This window comes from Lissotriton helveticus, chromosome 11 (assembly GCF_964261635.1).
Source record: "Lissotriton helveticus chromosome 11, aLisHel1.1, whole genome shotgun sequence".
NCBI classification, from domain to species: Eukaryota; Metazoa; Chordata; class Amphibia; order Caudata; family Salamandridae; genus Lissotriton; species Lissotriton helveticus.
This window is the reverse complement of record NC_136072.1, coordinates 1,056,937,563-1,056,957,938: the sequence shown is the minus strand read 5'-3', so window position 1 is coordinate 1,056,957,938 and position 20,376 is coordinate 1,056,937,563. Positions and strand designations below refer to the sequence as shown.

The 20,376-nt window shown below is 44.8% G+C and overlaps 2 protein-coding genes across 3 annotated transcripts in view; one reads left to right on the top strand and one right to left on the bottom strand.

The window, feature by feature from the left end:
* The window catches only part of KNTC1 (kinetochore associated 1), a 913,665-nt gene extending 900,665 nt beyond the window's left edge, over positions 1 to 13,000 (bottom strand). The window contains exon 1 of one of the 2 annotated variants that reach the window (XM_078667574.1): positions 12,878 to 13,000. The gene's annotated coding sequence lies outside the window, so the exon portion shown is untranslated. Of the gene's footprint in view, positions 1 to 11,921; positions 12,053 to 12,877 lie in introns of those variants that run through there. The other variant, XM_078667573.1, reaches the window with a different exon arrangement.
* The window catches only part of RSRC2 (arginine and serine rich coiled-coil 2), a 266,569-nt gene continuing 259,173 nt past the window's right edge, over positions 12,981 to 20,376 (top strand). Inside the window, exon 1 of the mRNA XM_078667575.1 lies at positions 12,981 to 13,117. Within this exon, the coding sequence (XP_078523701.1) occupies positions 13,112 to 13,117 (6 nt within the window). The 5' untranslated portion in view covers positions 12,981 to 13,111. The remainder of the gene's footprint in view (positions 13,118 to 20,376) is intronic.

Below are 20,376 nucleotides of genomic sequence, written 5' to 3'. Positions count from 1 at the left end.
AACCTACCCTCCCTTAGGTTCAATACGTACATGTGTGTTTTTATACCTTATTTTAAAATGTAATGGAACAAGGAGGCTCAAAATGTGGATGATCTCTATTTTTATTGCGATCGTTAATAACCGATCGTTTTTCTGTTCTTATTTTAACATTTGGTACACAATGTGAATTTTGTATTCTTTTAAAGATATCCGTGTTATATCTAAAGAAAGATATTATTATTATTATTATTATGTTGATGTATAGGAACTCCGAAAATGTTGACTGTTGGATTTGTCTCCGCGGTGTTAAGATATTTTTCTACTGGAAATGCCATATTCTGCATTTTACTCGCTAAAATCTCCTTATAAATGTACTTCTTGTTTGCTCTGAAAGATTTAGATATGCATCTTCCTCTTCTGCCCCAGAGCTGGAGATGTTGAAATGCCATTAAAAGGCCCCAGCTTAACAGCTTTTTTAAACCAGGAACAGTATCCTGAAAAATCCTTTTAATGTTGTCCTCCAGCAAGTGTTCCTCCTGTCCAGATCGCGTGCTCCAATAGGGAGATGGACTAGAGGAGGAAGAATCAGAAAACCTCCCCTTCCTAAATGTTTGCACATCTTGGCAGCAGCCTACTGCCTATAATCAGCCGATGAAGTAGATTGCGCTCCAGGCACACTGCTGAAAGTCAACTCCAACAACGTCAACTACATGGTTTATTTAAACACACCACGTGCATGTGCTACTACTATAAAGGATTGCATCTGTGCTCTAATAATAGTATAAATCCTGCCATGCATAATTGACCCTTCCTCTACCTTGAATGTGTGGTGGCTTTCTTTCGCCACACTCGTCTTCCGTGCAGGCAAAACATCAAAGAACCAGCCCGAAGCAGTCGCATAGCTGGAAAGTTTTCCTTTGCTATAGGAGTGACATTTCCATGAATGCAGCGTGCTTATGTGTGACATTTTCTTGCATGTTCTATCCATGTTATAATGTTAATTCCTGAAAGATACTTGTGTATTACAAGGGACTAAAATATACACTGAATAGGTGATCTGTCATGTAGTTTAGTAGTGAAAATACACATTTCTTGGTTTGTACATTTTTTTATCATGCTATGAGCCACTTTACATCATTCTAACTGAATTGAGTTGTATAAATTGAAAAGCAGTACACATTTTAACTAATAAGGTTCCATAAATGAGTGATATGAATAAACATGTCTCACATGAGCACACAGAGGCCTGTTCTATTTACATCTTCGGAAATAATGCTTTCCAGTGCAGCTTGTATATTGTTTTGCAGCAAAAGATCAGTGTAGAGAACAGTGTTCTACAGAGGGCGTTACTGATGAGAACGCTTCTGTTATATTCTAGGTTTCATGTTTTGATATGTATTTCTCAGCTACATTCTATGTTATGTAATTTCAGGTACCTAGACACTTGCTCATAGCTGTCACTGTATTTATGATGTCACTGCATCTGGTCAATTGTGGAATGTAATGTTTCAATGCTTGAAGTCAACTGACTTGGAGATAGATGTGACATGCAGATGATTAGCTGTGTAGTTCTTTCTACAAATAAAATCATGCTGAAACTTCATCTGGTTTCCTGAGATTACTACAGCTTCCAATCATTAATTGTTTACTTAACATAGATAAATCTAAACTGAGCTTCAGTGATGGTTATTACACCACACAACGCTCTCACTCTCATTTATACTCCCTTGTCTACGTGCCAGTGATTGACTGCCTCAGGACCTACAGCTATGAAAATAAAAGCCACTCTTGCCTCTCAGTCACCTGACCCAGCCCCTGCAGCTATTCTTACCGGCATCCTAAGACTGCTCCAGTGCTGATCTGTGCAGCGGTGGATTGACCTGCCCAGAGGGCACAGAGGCCTTCTGTGATGGCAGTGCAAGCAACATATGCATACAAAAGACACAAAGAACAGGCAGCGCAAGCTTCACAGACACAGAAGAACAGAAAAGTGGCGGAGTAAGCTTCATTCTCAATCCCATACAGTAGTACAGAATAGACAACGGCAGTGAAATCTTCACTTTCACACAAAAGAGCCCCAGCAAAGGGAATTGCATAGCAAGCTTCATTTTCATACAGAAGAGCTACTGAAAAGCCATTGGTAGTGCAAGTGTCTCAAGAATGCACAGAAATTGTATGTCATAAAAAGACCTAATGCAGCTCTGCTCATCTGGCACCATCAAGGCTCACAGAACCCCCAAACAGTAGCTGTTAGGTGATATCAGCATCTCGCAGCCAGAACACCCTTCCTGGGATTCCGAGTCGTTTTTAGGTCGAACGTCAGTGAAAGATCTATTGTCAGCCGTATTTGGGAATGTAGACACGAAAGGGGCACTAGCGCAGATTTCACCTCGTGGGCGCGCACGGCGCCGTGCCTCTCTCGTGCCTCATTCCCATGCGCAAACACACTCACACAGCCACACTCATGCATGCGCACATACACAGCCACACGCATACACAGGCACACACACACTGCATACACACGCACCCCCCCTTAAACAGACGCACGCGCACACAGACAGACACACGCACGTACACCCCCCCCCCTCCACTTACCGGGCTCTTTCGGCGTGTCCCACAGTCCGGGTGTTCTCTGCACAGCCGGGGTACAGAGCTCCCAAAAAACCCCCTTCTAACAAAGCACTATGCACAGCCGCGACCTGTGGACTTCCCCAGGTGATCCAAGGAAGGCATGCCCAGGCCAGCGGACTTCCCCAGTTGGTGCAGGACAGACATGCCATCAGGTGCCAGCGCGCCCGGCTTACCTTCGGCCCGCACTGCTCCGCTGCGCCCTTGCAGGGGCTCGCAGCCGCCGCCTGGGACACCCTGCTGCGCAAACACCATAAACCGAGGAGGACCAGGGTGCCGAGCTTCAGCAAAGGTGCCATGGTGCGCAGCCTTTCAGCAACCGCTGCGATCTGAGCACCTCAGGCACATGCGCGCGGACTGCATGCAACACTTCCAAACTACTCCTGCTTCTCCGCTGTCCGACACGCCCCCAACTTTCTGGCACACCTCCTTTTCTTTAGGCTGTGCCTCCCAAACTTTGACACGACCACTGTGCGTGGCTTCATTATCTCCCCACCTTCTCAAAGTGCCATTAAAGCTCGATTCACACCCTCCTCGTACATGAGGTGCCCCGCCTCACCTTTCTTTTTTGTTGCATATTTTATATAGTGCGAACTCGACCCGAAGGTATTGGATCGCCTTACCTTTACGTGAGCACCGTATTATTTACATTACACATTCAGGCACGGGGAGATTAAATCCCCTCTGTACGTTGAAAAAGGACCTGGCACGTCACACTTAAATGTACGCGCCCTCACAATACACAGATTCAAAACTTGAGCCTCCGAAGTTATTTTCATCCGCTTCATATTTAAGGCCGGAATCGGAACGTCTGCTTTTTTCACGTGGAGGAAGGTGATTTCATTTCCAGGTCCCAGCGTAAATCACTACAATTCACCAGTGCGGCAGCCGTGTGCTTCACGATGCAGCACTAAATATCCGCAATAAGCTGTCTAGAAAGTGCAGCGTTCATAATTATGCACTTGTGATCGGATGTAGTAATTTGTAAAAACATGAAAAGAAAAAAATAATTCATGGAAAAATCCATACTGCAACTGGCGAAATCAGCGTCTGTGTATTATCCAATACTAAAGAGGCATCGATTGTGTGTAAAATAGATGCTTTATGTACACATGTCCCTATTGCAAACAATATTTCGTCACTGATTGGCCACGCTTTCGAAAATTAATAACTTTTTTTTTCTATGAAGCCTGATTCCGCCGTTGTTGCCTGAGCTGTAAAAGAGGATGTTGGTCAGTTAATTGACCTCGGAAGGACGAACGGTTGAGTTGGCCCAGTTTCGATGTCAAAAAGGTTAGGCTCTGATGGCAGCAGCGGGAGTTTAACTTTTAGCCATTGCTCTGTTTGCATTTACCTTTAATATGCACTTTTGATTGTGAAAATTCACATGCAATGCACATTGTACGGAACTCAGAAGGAAAGTACTCAATCAAAGCGGTTATCTCTAACGAAGCTGACCCTCAAAATATGTATTTCTATATCTTTCCTTTTGAGTTGATACGCCACTCAGACCTTGCTATTTTGCATCAGGTCGCATGCTGTTTATTTCTTCTACATTATCACTCAGCGCCGCCACAGCACCACTCAGCGCCGCCACAGCACCACTCAGCGCCGCCACAGCACCACTCAGCGCCGCCACAGCACCACTCAGCGCCGCCACAGCACCACTCAGCGCCGCCACAGCACCACCACTCAGCGCCACCCCAGCACCACCACTCAGCGCCACCCCAGCACCACCACTCAGCGCCACCCCAGCACCACCACTCAGCGCCACCCCAGCACCACCACTCAGCGCCACCCCAGCACCACCACTCAGCGCCACCCCAGCACCACCACTCAGCGCCACCCCAGCACCACCACTCAGCGCCACCCCAGCACCACCACTCAGCGCCACCCCAGCAGCACCACTCAGCGCCCACCCCAGCACCACTCAGCGCCCACCCCAGCACCACTCAGCGCCCACCCCAGCATCACTCAGCGCCCACCCCAGCATCACTCAGCGCCCACCCCAGCATCACTCAGCGCCCACCCCAGCATCACTCAGCGCCCACCCCAGCATCACTCAGCTCCCACCCCAGCATCACTCAGCTCCCACCCCAGCATCACTCAGCGCCACTCAGCGCCACCCCAGCATCACTCAGCGCCACCCCAGCACCACCACTCAGCGCCACCCCAGCACCACCACTCAGCGCCACCCCAGCACCACCACTCAGCGCCACCCCAGCACCACCACTCAGCGCCACCCCAGCACCACCACTCAGCGCCACCCCAGCACCACCACTCAGCGCCACCCCAGCACCACTCAGCGCCACCCCAGCATCACTCAGCGCCACCCCAGCATCACTCAGCGCCACCCCAGCATCACTCAGCGCCACCCCAGCATCACTCAGCGCCACCCCAGCATCACTCAGCGCCACCCCAGCATCATTATGCGCCACCCCAGCATCATTATGCACCACCCCAGCATCACCCAGGGCCATCACAGCATCACTCTGTGCAACCATTCAACAACAACTGGTTCTAATATGTTCTCTGAATGTTTCAAGCTTTATTACAAAGGTCACAAAAAGATGTTAATATTTCACTTCTGTTCTTGGATTTTCGTCACAATAAAATACACTGAACATAATCTTCACACAAGTTATTTACAAACGTTTAAGCTATTGCCATTATAAATTACAATCACTTATTTAAGTATTAATTATGTAAAAAAATTAAAAGCCAATGTTATTTGTAATATCAATACATCTAAGTCACGTAAATACAAAACATGTTGCATTACAAATGCTATAGGTGTCACATTTGCGAAAGTTATAACTATTGGCATTGTAAATGACAACGCTATTAATTTCGCTATTTTCAAAACCAACACATAAATAGAAAATGTGTCATTTACAATACCAATAGCTCAAACTTTCCTAATGCGAGACCTATTGCATTGCAAATGCTTGTTGTTTCATGCTGCATACCCAGCCCAGGGGGCCATACTTGAGCAACTGTCACACTTCCCTTACCTGCACACACTCCACTATTCGAGCAGCAGTAAAACTCGTGGTGCAGGTCAGGCTGTACAGACCACACACATGCATAATGATATTGACCAATCACTACACCAACAAATAAAAAACATCAAATCAGGGTGAATCAGCCAGCCTCATCATAACTTACAAGATCATCAACTGGCTGCTGAGTGACCTTGACCCACGTGTGTGTATAGGTAGCCTCACGAAAAATAGGGAACTGATTATATAGAGCACAAAAAGAGGTACTGCACTCAACTTTTTTTAATAAGCTGATGTGTGTGACAATATTTTTACTTGCGGTAATTCAGCATATTGGCGTAAAATACATTAGTATAACGCGCAATATGTGGTACTTGGCAGGGTTGGGACCAACCGCCAGGGCTCAGAACTGCTTCCACTACCAGGTCAGTGACATGGGCGACACCCTCTAACCTTGAGAGAACAACTTCCCTAACCTGTGTCCCGTTTAGCAGTCACAGACTCCAGTGGGAGAATTCTCGGGGGTAACAGTGTCAATTGCCACTGCCTGCCCCCCTCCATACACACTGTAAGCTCTTCGCCCCTTGTGCCTGGCACAAAACAGAGCCTGAGCACAACTGAGGCAGACCAGAGTCTAGTAGAGGTCTGATGTCCATATTTTGGTCCCAGTCAAGGCAGGACAGAAACAGGTAGTATTGTGTCACCCAAGTTTATAGCACCCAAGAAATGGGTGATCTTGTTACTACTTCCTATTTTTGTCTCCTGGCAGAGGGAGGGTCGGGGCGTAGGGATAATGTCTATCTGCCCAGAATCCTCCCGACTTCACAGTGACGCTTTAGAACTTAAGGCAAGATGGTTGTACATTGACAGCAGTTCAAGTTGAAGAAAGCAACCTGCATATCAGCCACGGTCCGTGAAGGTAACAGCGGTGGGGCTATGTAAAGGGGGGATTTCGAGGGACGATGCAGAGGGGAAATTATTTATTTATTTATTTTCCCTCTGCATCGTCCCTCGAAATCCCACCTTACACGGCCACACAGCCCCACTGCTGTTACCTGCACGGACCGCGGCTGCTGCATTTGCAAGAGAATAGACACTAGATGTGTTCTAGTATTTATTTAATTGATTTATATTCAAGGCAACTGGAATTATGCAGTAGGGGAGGACCAAATTATGTTGTTGGGTTGACTCATTTATGCACCAAGCAAAGGCATTATTTGACGTAATTCTGCACATTTGGTGATAGTATTACTTCATTAGTTTGTCATTTTTAGGTCTCGGCTAGTAACGCGCGAAGCGCGTTCTCGCCAGAGAACTATAGCTGTCGTCTCAGCCGACAACGAGCTGGAATGTTGAGACAAGACCTAGCCGCGCACGCAGCGTGTCCCATAGGATAACGTTGCGAGCATGAACTTCTGCCGACATCAACTTCTTACCTTCTAAAATAGAATAAGCCTCCTATTTTAGAAGGTAAGAAGTTGAGTATAGAACAGACAATTCGAAAGGCAGACTCCATAGAAATAGCATTGCTGACAACTATATACCGATGTATATTACAGAGATAAACTGGGAGGCACTTTTTCCGACTCGGGCAACTCAGAACAAAGAACTAGAGCCCGCCAGAGAAGATACTCGTTAGGAAGACAATATCGAGACTAGTGGTAAGGAGCAAGGCACATTATTTTATACCTTGCAATGTTGTAAAAGGATGGCACTTTAAGAGTATAATACATAATATATGTTTCAGGAAAAGCAGCCTATGGAATAAACAAATCTTAAGGACAGGCGGACTCGAGAAATCGTGTTCTTTAAAATAAGGTACCTGCCTATTGAATAATCTAAACCTCGTAATCTTTGTTCGATAAGTAGAACACCACCAGAAAACTAATATGCCCAATTCTCGCCCCCAAGATTGCCGAACTTAAGAGAAAGCAAATGTCCGGAGTATTGAGGACGCGAACACACCCTTTAGAATTTTAACTGTCATGTGAAAAGGTAAAAAATAGAGAGAATCTGTTTTGTGATACTTAAATAGGTATAAAATTGTACTTTAGATACATGTGGGCATGTCAACAAGCTGTAAGAAAAATAATAGAACCTCACACGGCAATTTGTGGAATAACGATGCCCCCATGACAAATTTATGACATAAAAAAGAAATGTGTGTGAGAATTGAAATGTCCCCCTTGCACGATATAGTAGCAGAACAACTTTTGGGTGGGATCTTCTAAGACGTGGAGGTATAATAACAACAAGAAACCCGATCGATTAGGTCTTAACATAATAGTTCAGGAAATAGACGAGGATAACATTGATTTACCTTGTTCTATCAATATAAATTCTTTATTAAAAATGTAATAAAACCAATGAGATGCTTTATAAAATAAACATGATCCCGATGTTCATAATTTGATAGCATATTATTTGTTCCCAGGTATATATTGGACAGTGGCAACCACCCAGTGCCCAGACCATAGGAGAGACTAATTACAAAGTCTTGAAAAAGATGGCAGTGTATCACTAAATAGCCATCGAAACACGTCGACGCAGCAAAATACACAAATCAAGAGAACCAATCTAACCTAGAGGTCTAGAAGATATCGTGCCTAGGTTCAGATTTCAAATAAGCAGGGTCTCAGATGTGTAACTTTTATGACTAAAATTGATGTCTTTTGTTTGTCTCTCCCCCGATGTGATTTCTTTCTCGGTTTATAATCTAGTGGAAAAAAGTTTACTATTGCTTTTAATTGTTTTAATGTATTAAATTGTGTTAATGAATTGTTTTTGATCTGTACTGTAATAACGACATCTATGTGTATGTGCTCTGTGACCACGACATAGTGGCTTCTTATGGTTTGACAAATGTGTTTCTTGGTAATAACACTTGCGGTTTTTTCTTTTTAAAAAAATAAAAACTGTAATTTTTAAATAGACGTGTGGATAGTTTTGGAATGTATACAGTTTACTGTTCGTACAAGAATATATGTGCATGTGTATGAGAATATCAGTGTGCTAGCCAAGGGGTGATCTCTGTTATACTGTTTAAAGTACTCTAATCCCCTGGTTCATAAGGGGTCCCTCTCAAAACCTTTAACAGAACATGGGTCGAGCTGGTTTTAGGAACTTTTGAGCTGAAACCAATTTTTTTGTTAAAATCTTCAAATCATGCAGCAGATGATGGATTGTGTAGCAAGTCTATAATTGTGCTATAAACGCTGCTGCCGCAGAATCGCATAATTCTAGTGACCCGGTTTATATTATATGAAAAAAAGAACAAACAGTGTTAGAGTTGTATATAACGTTTGTCAAGTACAATATCTTACAGTGACGTGACATACGGACAAAGAGGGTCAGAGTATTGTGCTGTCTCTGTGGGATGTAGCTTTGCTTATTTATGTTCATGTTTAAGTTCCTGGCTGAGTCAGAGATCAAGAGTAAACGAGTTTGGGACCCCAACACAAGGGTCTAGGTCCCAATGTTCACCTTTAAGAGGTAGGTAAAAAATAAGTTTACTTGGATAATTGTCCCAAAAATATTCTAAAAGCACATAAACAGTTACAGTGTAAAGTTGATTTAAACCGCCCGACCAACCTACCCACCCCAGTACAATTTATCGTTAAAACTATCTGGCAGAACGTAGAAAACTAACAATTTCTACGGACACTTCTAAACAACGCACTTCTGTAGAGCACAGCTTTCATCCTTTGAACAATTCTATATTTAAAAAGCAATGGTCTGAAAAACAATGCAATTTGGAAGGTAAAAAGTAAAGTCAATAACTATATGCAGTAAAGAAAATATTAATCCAGGGACAAAGACTGTTGTTATCCTGGAGCCTGGCCCAACAAAAGCGGGATGAGTAGATTGAATTTCATCCCTCACTTGCCCTTAAAATGTTATTATGCAGGCCCGGATCAGATAACTGTCAGGTATGGAAAAATAATATCCTGGCCTAGCGTACATATGGAAAAACTTATAGAAGGTTTCTTACTCAGGTGGGCCAGGTCAAGAGTCCTGGCCACCTTTGCTGCAGATTCTTTCAATACTTGTTTCCATGGGAAAGGAGACGAGGACGTAATTGTGCCACAAACGGATTGGAGGTTCTTGATACAACTTAATCTATTCTTTACTTTCCTGGCCCACATTTTTTTACTGCCTTGAAACTCATATCAACAAAGTTTGGATAGCTTTATCACTTCATCATCCTCCAAGAGTCTATTAAAGAACCTTAAATCACAGGTAGATGCCAACAAGTTCCAGGAGGTACTTATCCCGTGGACCATGGTGCTGGGTAGGAGCAACGGGAGTCTTCTGAGAACTGCTCCTTTTAGTCGGTCCCACTCAAAAAGCATCATGGGAAAAAAAACTCTCCACCATGCAAGCCCTGGGAGGTATCTTCCCTTCATAGGCCCTCAATAGAGGAATGTGGGATAGCCCTCCACAAGTTTTCAATTAAATCTCGACAAACAGCTGACCTGCAGTAATGACTTCTGCTTAGTACAATCCCTGTGCGTGTCCCATTTTAAACTCCTCCTAAATGTCAAACCTAAATATTTATAATGGTCTAATGACAACACCTCCTGCGTGTTTAGATGGCAGGAGAATCTTTTTACTATTTTACCAAAGAAAAAAAAACTTGGGTCTTCTCTAGATTCATTTGGAACCGATTCTGCTTACTATATGTTCATGTAAAAACAACAGTTGGTGGACAGAATGCAGAACAATGTCATACATTCACCCCAGTACAGAGATCTGGGCCTAAATCCATCTTTTTTGCTCACCATGCCATTCCAGTTAGAACCCAGCAATATGCAAATCAGTCTTGACCCTGTGCCTCATGGAAACAGTCCAGTCCGAGCTGCCAAGCCAGGTCCCCTCTGGACTGGAAACACGCATCTTAGGACCGGTTTCGGGGGTTTCACCCCTCTTCAGCCAGGATAGCTTGTTTCCCGTGGCATGGGCGTAGGGTCAAAACTGATTTGCATCCATCAATTGTTGTTTTTGCATTGGTCACCCCGAGTGGGACGGGTATGCTCAGACGTGAGTCCCGTGCTCTCCATGCCACTGGAGTCAAGCTATCCTGGCTGAAGAGAAGTGAAACTCCAAAACCGGTCCTAGGATGCTTGTTGCAGTCCAGGGAGGACCTGGCTTGGCAGTGCGGGCTGAACTGTTCTCATGAGGCACAGGGCCAAGACTGATTTGCATATGGCTGGGTTCAAACTGGAAAGGCGAGCAAAAAAGAGGGATTTAGGCCCAGATCTCTATACTGGGGTAAATGTACGACATTGTTCTGCATTCTGTCCATCAATTGTTGTTTTTACTATATGTTAATGGGCATATAATTTCCTTTGCAGACCAATTGGGATACAATCTAACAATACCAGATAATCAGCACAAAGCAAACAACCTTAGAGTATCAGTTTCACTAGGTCAGAGAACCATTGGCGGAATCATTGTACCCTCTGCTTCAGTCAGTGCACACATTCCACTGTAAGGCTTCAAAACTTACAACCCACTGATAGCAACCCGTTATGTACCAGTGACCTTGTGTCATTGTAATCAGTTAGTGACCACCGACCAGCACTCCAAGATGGGTTTCTGAACAGTAAGCACTTTCTTACAAATGCTAATCTCTTACATAATCAATTGTATTTAATACATCGGAATGGTCATTCTAAGTATCTAAAATCATATGTAAAGCTGTCACTACTCAAAAGGTACTTATTTCCGGCCAAAGACACTTTGAGTGCGGTGACAGGTAGGTTCATCCTAAGCACGGGTACCAAGAAACTACCAGTCGCAACAGTCATCAAAAGGACTGTCAGCTGAAAGCAAGGACTGTTTGATTATGTGACACATTAACTTGTTGGTGCTAGTGGACAGCTACTGATGAGGTATTCTCTATAGAGTATATCATATTTTTAGATAAAATTTGTGAAATATCCGTAGACAAAACACACTGCACCAGTAAACAAAAACAATAAAGACTATTAAAACTTTACATAGAATAAAAACAACTGCACAGAATAAGGCTATCACAGTTTAACCTTTCTCAGCATTCAGCTTTTGAACTGGGGAAAGGCGAGGACTCTCTTATTACGAAGCAGACTACAACCAAGGAAACTGAAAAACAACATTATCGATATTTCCGTGACCAAAAATGACCTAGCTATATAACAAGATACCGTCACAGACTTCCATGCAACATTACATCAACCTCTATCAATTTTTTTTTCCTCTCGTGACTTTAGAAGGGTAACCTCCTTAAACATCTACATCCAAACGCCAACGGATTGGTGGGTTTGTACTTACCTTGTCACAATATCCCGATGCTATGTCCAAATAAACCTAATTGAAATTAATGATACTTTCCCAATGCGACTAAACCCTCCCGGTATTTTCCCGCAATGTCTGAAGTTCCTGGAATTTAAGCTTGAAATTGGCGGGCTGGCCCAGCCCACAATCATGACGAGAGAACGGCAGATTGTTTGGGCCAGTGCTTGTAATAAGGACGAGCAGAGCGGCCATCTTGGAATGGAAATGCTGTCCGCTAATTTCGTGATTTTAGACCAGTTTTCCAAAATACACTCAATTCTGCATATTACAACGTTGGGGGGAGATTCCGTCTGAGACTGACAGGTATAGGTGATGCCTCCTCTATCCATCTGTAGAAAGGGTGATGCAATAGAATATTAATACAATGTAAAGTGAACCAGGCATTAGTGGACTGTGGAATTCTGCTTGTGGAATTCGGTGAAGAAAGTAGGGAGCTCTCGGGAAGTCTGTTGACCAGGGCATTTATTACTTGTCTTTTCAAAACTAAAATTAGAACACAAGACAGAAAACGAGAACATCCATAATATTTTATGGCACTTTACACTGCGTTTCAATACAGGCAAATACGTTTTCCTTTAAGTTACACATTGAGAGAGGCACTTTATATTGGTCAGTAATGACAGGAAACACAGGGAAAGGGAACAGCTGCAGTTAAAATCGTGGGAAATTAATTTCCTTCTTAACCTCTATTGGAGTGAATGAAGTTTCAAGACGGAGACGGGGGGCATTAACATAATAGTAAACATCCCTGGCTCTAAATCCGCAGTATTTGAAATCATGTATGCTCTACACGAAAAATATATAAGTCTACGTTGTGAAACTTGTTCGAATGGGCTTTATTTCTATGTGTCTGCTCATACTTTCTAGCCCCAGGAAGTCATTGTCAGTTGCTGTTATGACATCACCAAACACCTGTTCGCTTCCCCACCTACTTCCTTTCGCTTGCTCGTCCTAATACCCAGAATGCAGCGCGTTCGCTGGTGATCACTCCTCCCCTTTGTTCGTCTATGCGGGTGCTGACGTTTGTTGGAGGAGGTGCTCGGCTTGTCTTTTTGGAGTTGAACGGTGGCAGAGGCGGTGTGTCGAGAAAGAAAGTGCTAGAGATTCCGTGAAGGAGACTGGGGGAGCTGACGGAGGAGCCCCGCGTGCGGGCGCTTCCGGTCACCATGGCGGTATGTAATGAGTCTCGGCGGGTGGTGACGTACCGCGGTCCTGAGCGCGCGCATTTCCAGGTGTTGTTTCGGTTGAGACATGTGCACAACGTGGCTCTTCCTCTCTTGGTACTTGAGAGGACCCCTTCTCGTATATAGTTACATACGTCTCTCCATCGTTTCCTGGGCGCTTCGTTGCTGCCAAAGCCCCTCCTCCACCATCCGCCATCTTTGTGCCGCCCCGCCCCTTCTGACTTCGCTGCTCAAGTCCGCCATCACTGTCTGTTCATAACCCCCCCCCCCCCTCACACACAGCTGCTGTCTGCATCTGATCACTTCATGCATGTTAATTGCACATATGTGTTTCCCCATTACTATATTACCCACGTGCCTTTCTGTTCTCAACTTCTGAGTGTGTAGAATCCTTACATTATTTTTCATGTGTGTTGCGTTTCATGGTGCTCTTTTTGCCCAAACAGTTGCTGCCTAAGACTCCTTTCCCATGCGACTTTGCCAGTACCACTAATTGGGACTTGTAGAAATCCAGACCCAGAATGCTAATTGTGGTTAATCAAAAAAAATACTCTCTGAAGACGTGTCACGTAGCATACTTACACTTGGCAGATATGCAGAAAACGCCTTGATTACAGATTGTTTGGTTGCAGTTTGCATTCAGCTAGCCTTAGAATGCTTAACACGAAGCACAGCTCAAAATGATTGACTCATATCGACGGAGAACGATCCACGTCCCGCATTGTCCTTGCATTGCTGTAATACTTGCGAATTTTTATTACTTTGTTTCATTCCGATATGGCATATTAGAATGATTTAGGACTGGGTGAGGCGACGCTCCTAAATGGTGCAAACGAGAGCTCATAGGTAGCCCAATACTCCTCTGCTAAATGACCTTATATTTAACGTCCTTACTTAGCTCTGTTATCCAATACATGCGACGGTAGTGGAGAAGTGTGGCTCAATGGTTAGAGCGGCAGACCCTGATCCAGAGGTCGAGCCCGGGACCAGGGTTCAATTCCCCGCCTCGGCGGGTCTTGGGCTCAAAATTCCACGGACCTGATAATTCTCGCCTCGGTGCCTATTCCAATCATGGAGTCCCACTCTGCAACTCTGGGCAATAGCTTGCTTAATCTCCACAACGGCCCCCACAACGCTAAGGATGCCTGGCCTCCACCTTGGGGGTGCCCGGGAGTGGACCCCTCACAGGGAAAGCCAGGATGGGTTCCACAGCGGTATTCGTACAAGCGCCTTAAGACCCTTGCGGGTGAGTAGTGCGCTATACAAGTATCCATTTACATTTACAAATTTACATCACGGTTTACTTGGTTGTGGACGTAGGAGAACAGTGGAAGAAAGATGCTGCTGTTCTGCACGCGCATACTGTTTGAATTGGTCTTTATGGTACCGTTTAAATTGCACCAATTATAGTTATAGTGCCCAGAAGTGACGAATGCTACCCTTTATCGGCACAGTCTTCCTCCATTGTTGTGCAAGATCTTGTAATCATACTGCAGAGGTCTTCAAACTGGGGTCCTTAAGTGATCTCAAGGTGGGCGCCAAGCTCTGACCAAGTAAGCATCATGCTTTGTTTTAAGTGATTTAAAGCATGAACAGCAGTAAGTCACTTTGTAATGGCCATCATTAACTTCTTTTGCCATTTATATTCTGACTGCGATTATGTGTAAAATGGGTAACAACGTAACTGCAATGTTCAGACATATTTAAGCCATGGCAATTTAGAAGAATAATTGTGAGAGTGCCCCATGATTTATTTTTATTACAGGAAGGGAGGGAGCAGGCGCAACATTAAGAAGTTTGAAAACCACTGCCATACAGCTAGTCCACATGAGCCGTGGTATGGCTATGGTACAAAAACATGGTCTTAAGCAGGGAGAGGTGTGGCGCCGCGGCCAGGGCGACTGACGCTGGAATCTGGGGACCACGGTTCGATCCCCGGCTCCGGCGGCAGGTTAGCCCAGCACCATGTGACTGGGCAATAGCTCGCTTAATCTTCCCGACGGCCCCCAGCGCCTAGAGACCCTTACGGGTGATTGTGCGCTTTACAAATGTGGACTTTACTTTAAGTAAGGAGTACAAAGAGCCATATTAGAAGTAGGCTTCATACAATCTGCCTGTCGTGAGTGAGTGCCCTCTGAAGTGCGAAGGAGCCGCCCACAATATTGAGTTTGATGTAATTTCGCATTATTCTTCACACGATAATTGAGACTCAAGTTTAAGTCCATTGCATGGTTAATAAAAAATAATACATAACATTAGAGGCTTTTTAAAATTGTAAATATATATAGTAAGATAAAATGTTAAAATTATTTGGCAACTTGTCATAAAACTTTCACTAAATGTAAAGTACTATAGTTGTTTAAACCAGCCAGTAATGCTCGTGGCCTGATAGTTTTGATTGATGGTGTATTATTATCATCAAAGTTCACACTGTCCTTTTGTACCCCTTCCTGGTGCAGGGTAGTGAAATTTATAAGACCCACTCAGTTGTCGTAATTATGAGTAATTTGGCGTGAAGATCCTAGTGCCGGAACCCGGGAAGAGTGATCTTGGGGAGCGAGGGCGTCTGTTTGCTGCTGCTGTTCATGTTCTGTTGCATTTAGTGTTATTTAATTTGTTAGCACAAAGTGCCCTTTGGGTTACGCTTTTCGCATAATCTCAATTACTTTTGCTCTAATTTTATGTAATTCTGCTCCAGCAAATTGTACAAATTACAGCTAGTATTGAACAGAAGTTATGCTATATAATCTGATGCGTTCACAAAGTAGTACAATGGGGTAAAGAAATATGCTAAATACAAGAGCTGTGTTATGTCATCGTGTCACGAATAACAGGCCTAATTCTGTGCGGGGTTGCTTGTAGGATAAACATGAACATAGCACTCAATACAATTTTGTTCGGCTACAAAACTATATTTTAATTTTATTCATTAAATTATTACTTCTTTTTTTGATATTTCGATATTTTCGAAATTCATTTAGTTTGATTTCAATTCACAACCTCATATGTACATGACATATACACGGAATATATACATCACATGGGGGGAGACGACAAGGAAAGGAATTGCACCTACCTGTGAGACGCCGCCATCGCCAGGAGTCATTCAGAGGCAACCAGGTATCCGGAAGCACGCCGCCACCGCCAGGAGTCAAATCGCAGCTGACAACAAGCGCCGCCGCTCCGGGACCACAAATCCCGGCAGCCTACGCGGCGGCGCGCTTTCTGACACCGCGAGAGCGCCAGGAGGCGCACATAAGCGGCACAGCAACCGGCAGAGCGGGGGAGACGACAAGGAAAGGAATTGCACCTACCTGTGAGACGCCGTCATCGCCAGGAGTCATTCAGAGGCAACCAGGTATCCGGAAGCACGCCGCCACCGCCAGGAGTCAAATCGCAGCTGACCACACGCGCCGCCGCTCCGGGACCACAAATCCCGGCAGCCTACGCGGCGGCGCGCTTTCTGACACCGCGAGAGCGCCAGGAGGCGCACATAAGCGGCACAGCAACCGGCAGAGCGGGGGAGACGACAAGGAAAGGAATTGCACCTACCTGTGAGACGCCGCCATCGCCAGGAGTCATTCAGAGGCAACCAGGTATCCGGAAGCACGCCGCCACGGCCAGGAGTCAAATCGCAGCTGACCACACGCGCCGCCGCTCCGGGACCACAAATCCCGGCAGCCTACGCGGCGGCGCGCTTTCTGACACCGCGAGAGCGCCAGGAGGCGCACATAAGCGGCACAGCAACCCGCCTCGCGGGACGCCCGGGGCTAAGCCCGGGCAAAGGGCGGGCCCTCTACGGCCCTCATCGGCAGGAAGAGACAGGGACAGGGCCCTGATCGCTGAACAAATCTCCAAAGTAAGTTATATTTCTCCAAACATATCTGTAAAACTCCTTGCCACCCTTACTGTCACCCCACGGATCTGCTTAGACGTTAACTGGAAAAGCTGTCTTACAAAATGTCAAAAACAAAATCGACAGCCCCCACTAATACCATAGACAATTATATGGTTCAGAAAGTTGTTAAAATTAATCATGACAGGAGATCATCTTTGGGGTTGTTATTCACCAGAATTGCATGTTGATAACACGTCTCTACCTACTTCTGCTCTTGATATTAGCAATGAGGTGTTTCAGACCCTGGATAACAATTCATTGACCCAGCTCCTAGTAGCCATTGCCGAACCAGTTCCTGAGAGCACACAGGATAAAGAAATAATCTCAATAGAAGAGGAGGCCCCTGCACCGGTCCCTGCACCAAGAGCAACAAAGGGGGGGGAGAAGAATATATCCAAACGGGGTGGCCTCCGATCAAGCAAAAAGCGCCCCGGTGTGTCCCCCCCCCCCCCCCCCCAGAAAAATAGCGGAGATGACACAAGGGATACTATAGGAGGGAAGGCATACTTGGACGATGAGCAATTCAAGAAGTTACTAAATGCTGTAGATAATAAGATTAAAACTATAACCAAACCGCTCCTAAGTAAAATAGATCAGCTTACAGAAGAGGTGAACAGACTGGGGGTTCTCCTGCAAAAATTATTAGAAGAAAATATGAAAATCCCATTACCAAAAACACTCAGAGTCGAATCAAAGTGTACCCAAACTGCCCCCAGGCTAGATCTATTAGCAGATACTCCCTTGACCATCTTGGAGAGTACAGATCTAGGGAGGTGAGAGACTTAGATCCAGATACTAACAGAGGGGACATTGCAGGGCCGAGCGACAGAGGTAGTAAAGAAGATGCCAATCTAGAGAAGGGGCCCGTAGAACTAGTTGTTGAGGCTTCTCCACTAATATTGGTCCTAGCAAATGTCCCCCAGCTGGAGCCAGGGCAAGTAGAGAACATTCCCTCTTTGATAAACAAATCACTTTATTGGTTATCAAGGAATATGACCTTTACCCCGGGAGGCAGGGACCAGTTGGCACAAGAAGTAATTAAAGCTAGAAGAGTTGAATGGATCGGGGGTGGTACCAAAAAATTAAAGGGGGATTGTGTGGTGCCACATCTCTCCAATCCAGAAGTTCTACCAAATATACTAGCTAATATATACCCCCCCCCAGCGTAGAACAACTGAAATTGTGCCATTAACGTTGGATTTTTTCTACACAAAGAAAGGTAATATTTCAAATCCAACAATGTTGAAAACTAAATGGAACGCTGTACTAAGAAAAGCCAAAACCCTTGATAATAGAAATAACTGGGGAATTCCGACGGAAAATAGGTGCTCAGCCCTTTCTGGACTAAGTGAATGTGATTGACTGAAAGAATGGATGAGCTTAGGAAAGGTTAAGGCTGTAGAACTTTACAATGGAAATAACGGTATTCAAAAGAACCCAGAAATAAATTGTAGTGAGGGTAGGATATCCAACCCCAGGGAATACACTCCTAGTATAGTAGAGCAAACCCCACTAAATACCTATACTATTGTAAGCAATGAGGAAAGTAGTCCTTCATCTCTTTTGTCTTCCCTTAACCAGGGTATTCTCTTACAAAAGAGGACTACACAGATAAAAGGCAGCATTAAACTTATTTCTTGGAATATAGCGGGAATTCACCATAAATTAGAGACCCCGGAATGGTGAGTTTATCGACAGTCATGATGTTATCATGCTGCAGGAAACTTGGGCGGTGGCACCAGTTTTTCGGCAGGGCTTCTTAAATTTCTATGTACCTGCGAAAAAGAATACCAAAGGGCGGCCCTCAGGGGGTCTAATCATCTGGGTACGACAATCTTTACAATGCACCATCAAACATAGATTCACCAACAATTGTGACCTACTCCCATTAGTGCTCACCTGGGCCGATGGTCATAACCTGGTCTTATATAATATCTATGCCAGGGGAACACAAGGGGGCATAGCCTCTGATGTGATAGGTGCATTAGACAATGATTTAGAGATTCTACCCACACAGCACACCATCCTAGTGGGGGGAGACCTGAACACGACATTTGAACCGCTAGGATGTGAGGATAATGAACTGGCCCAAGAGGAAGACACAAAATGGGGTATTCCCCAATTGGATCTGCCGCTGGTAAAGAAGTGGACAGAAGTAGCAATACAGGTTAAGAGCTTATGCCTGTCCAGGGGACTGAGGGCAGTAAACGGTCGTACCCTTTCTGACCCACAGGGCAAACACACCTTTGACAATTTGAGGTCAAGTAGCAGGATAGATTATATTCTCATAGATGTTAGAGACTGGTATAAAGTGGTAGACATGCAAGTGATACCGAGATTGGAGAGCGACCACAATCCGTTGTGCCTGCTCATTAATCTGGAACAAGGCGAAAACTTAACTAACCAGAAAAAGGGTGCTACGACACTAGATGTTGTTTCATCCAATAATCTCCGTCATATTAAATGGGCAACTCTGATAGATAATCTTGGGGATATGCAGGCCCTAGGGGAAATAGTCACTGCAGAGGTTACCAGACTACAAACTCTTACTAGAGAACCAAATTTTAATCAATTGATTGAAGAGTCACAGCCAAAGTTTTTTGCTAACTTACAGAAGTTATTTTTCAAAAAAAACCAGCAGAGGAAGGGTGCTAGACCACCAAAAAAAGAGCGTGGTACGACCACTCCTGCAGAGAAGCGCGTCAGAAACTCAGTATAGCGCTGAGGACTAAAATAGGAGTATTAAAGGCCAGGGATGATTATAGGAAAGCACAAAGTAGGGCAAAAAGATTGTGGGATGAGAATATATGGTTAGATCTGAAGAAAGCATGTGCAGCCAAGCAACAGAAAGAGTTTTGGGCCATTTTAAAGTGGGGCAGCGGGGAATAGCAGACTGCCCGAAAAATCATGTAGCAAAGGAGGCTTGGGTGGACTTTTTTAAACCACAATATGCAGACAATTTGCCTCCTCCAACCGAAACCCCTCCAGAAAGGGTATTCCATACCCAAGGAATATTCTCATTGAAAGACGCACATGAGGCAATGGATGGAGTAACCAGAGGGAGGGCGCCAGGAATCGATGGAATACCGGCGGATGTGTTTTTATCTGACAGGGCCAACTGGTGTAAATATTTTGTATGGCTTGGTAACGCCATAGCACAAGGAGCCATGATCCCAGTAACATGGAAGGGTGCGGAGATAATACCAGTCTTTAAAAAAGGGGATAAGGCTTCACCAAGTAATTATAGGCCCATCAGCCTTATCGACTCTGCACAAAAACTGATGGGCAGGATGATACAAAATAAAATACAAGCCTGGATAGATGATAAGGATATCCTCTCCCCGTACCA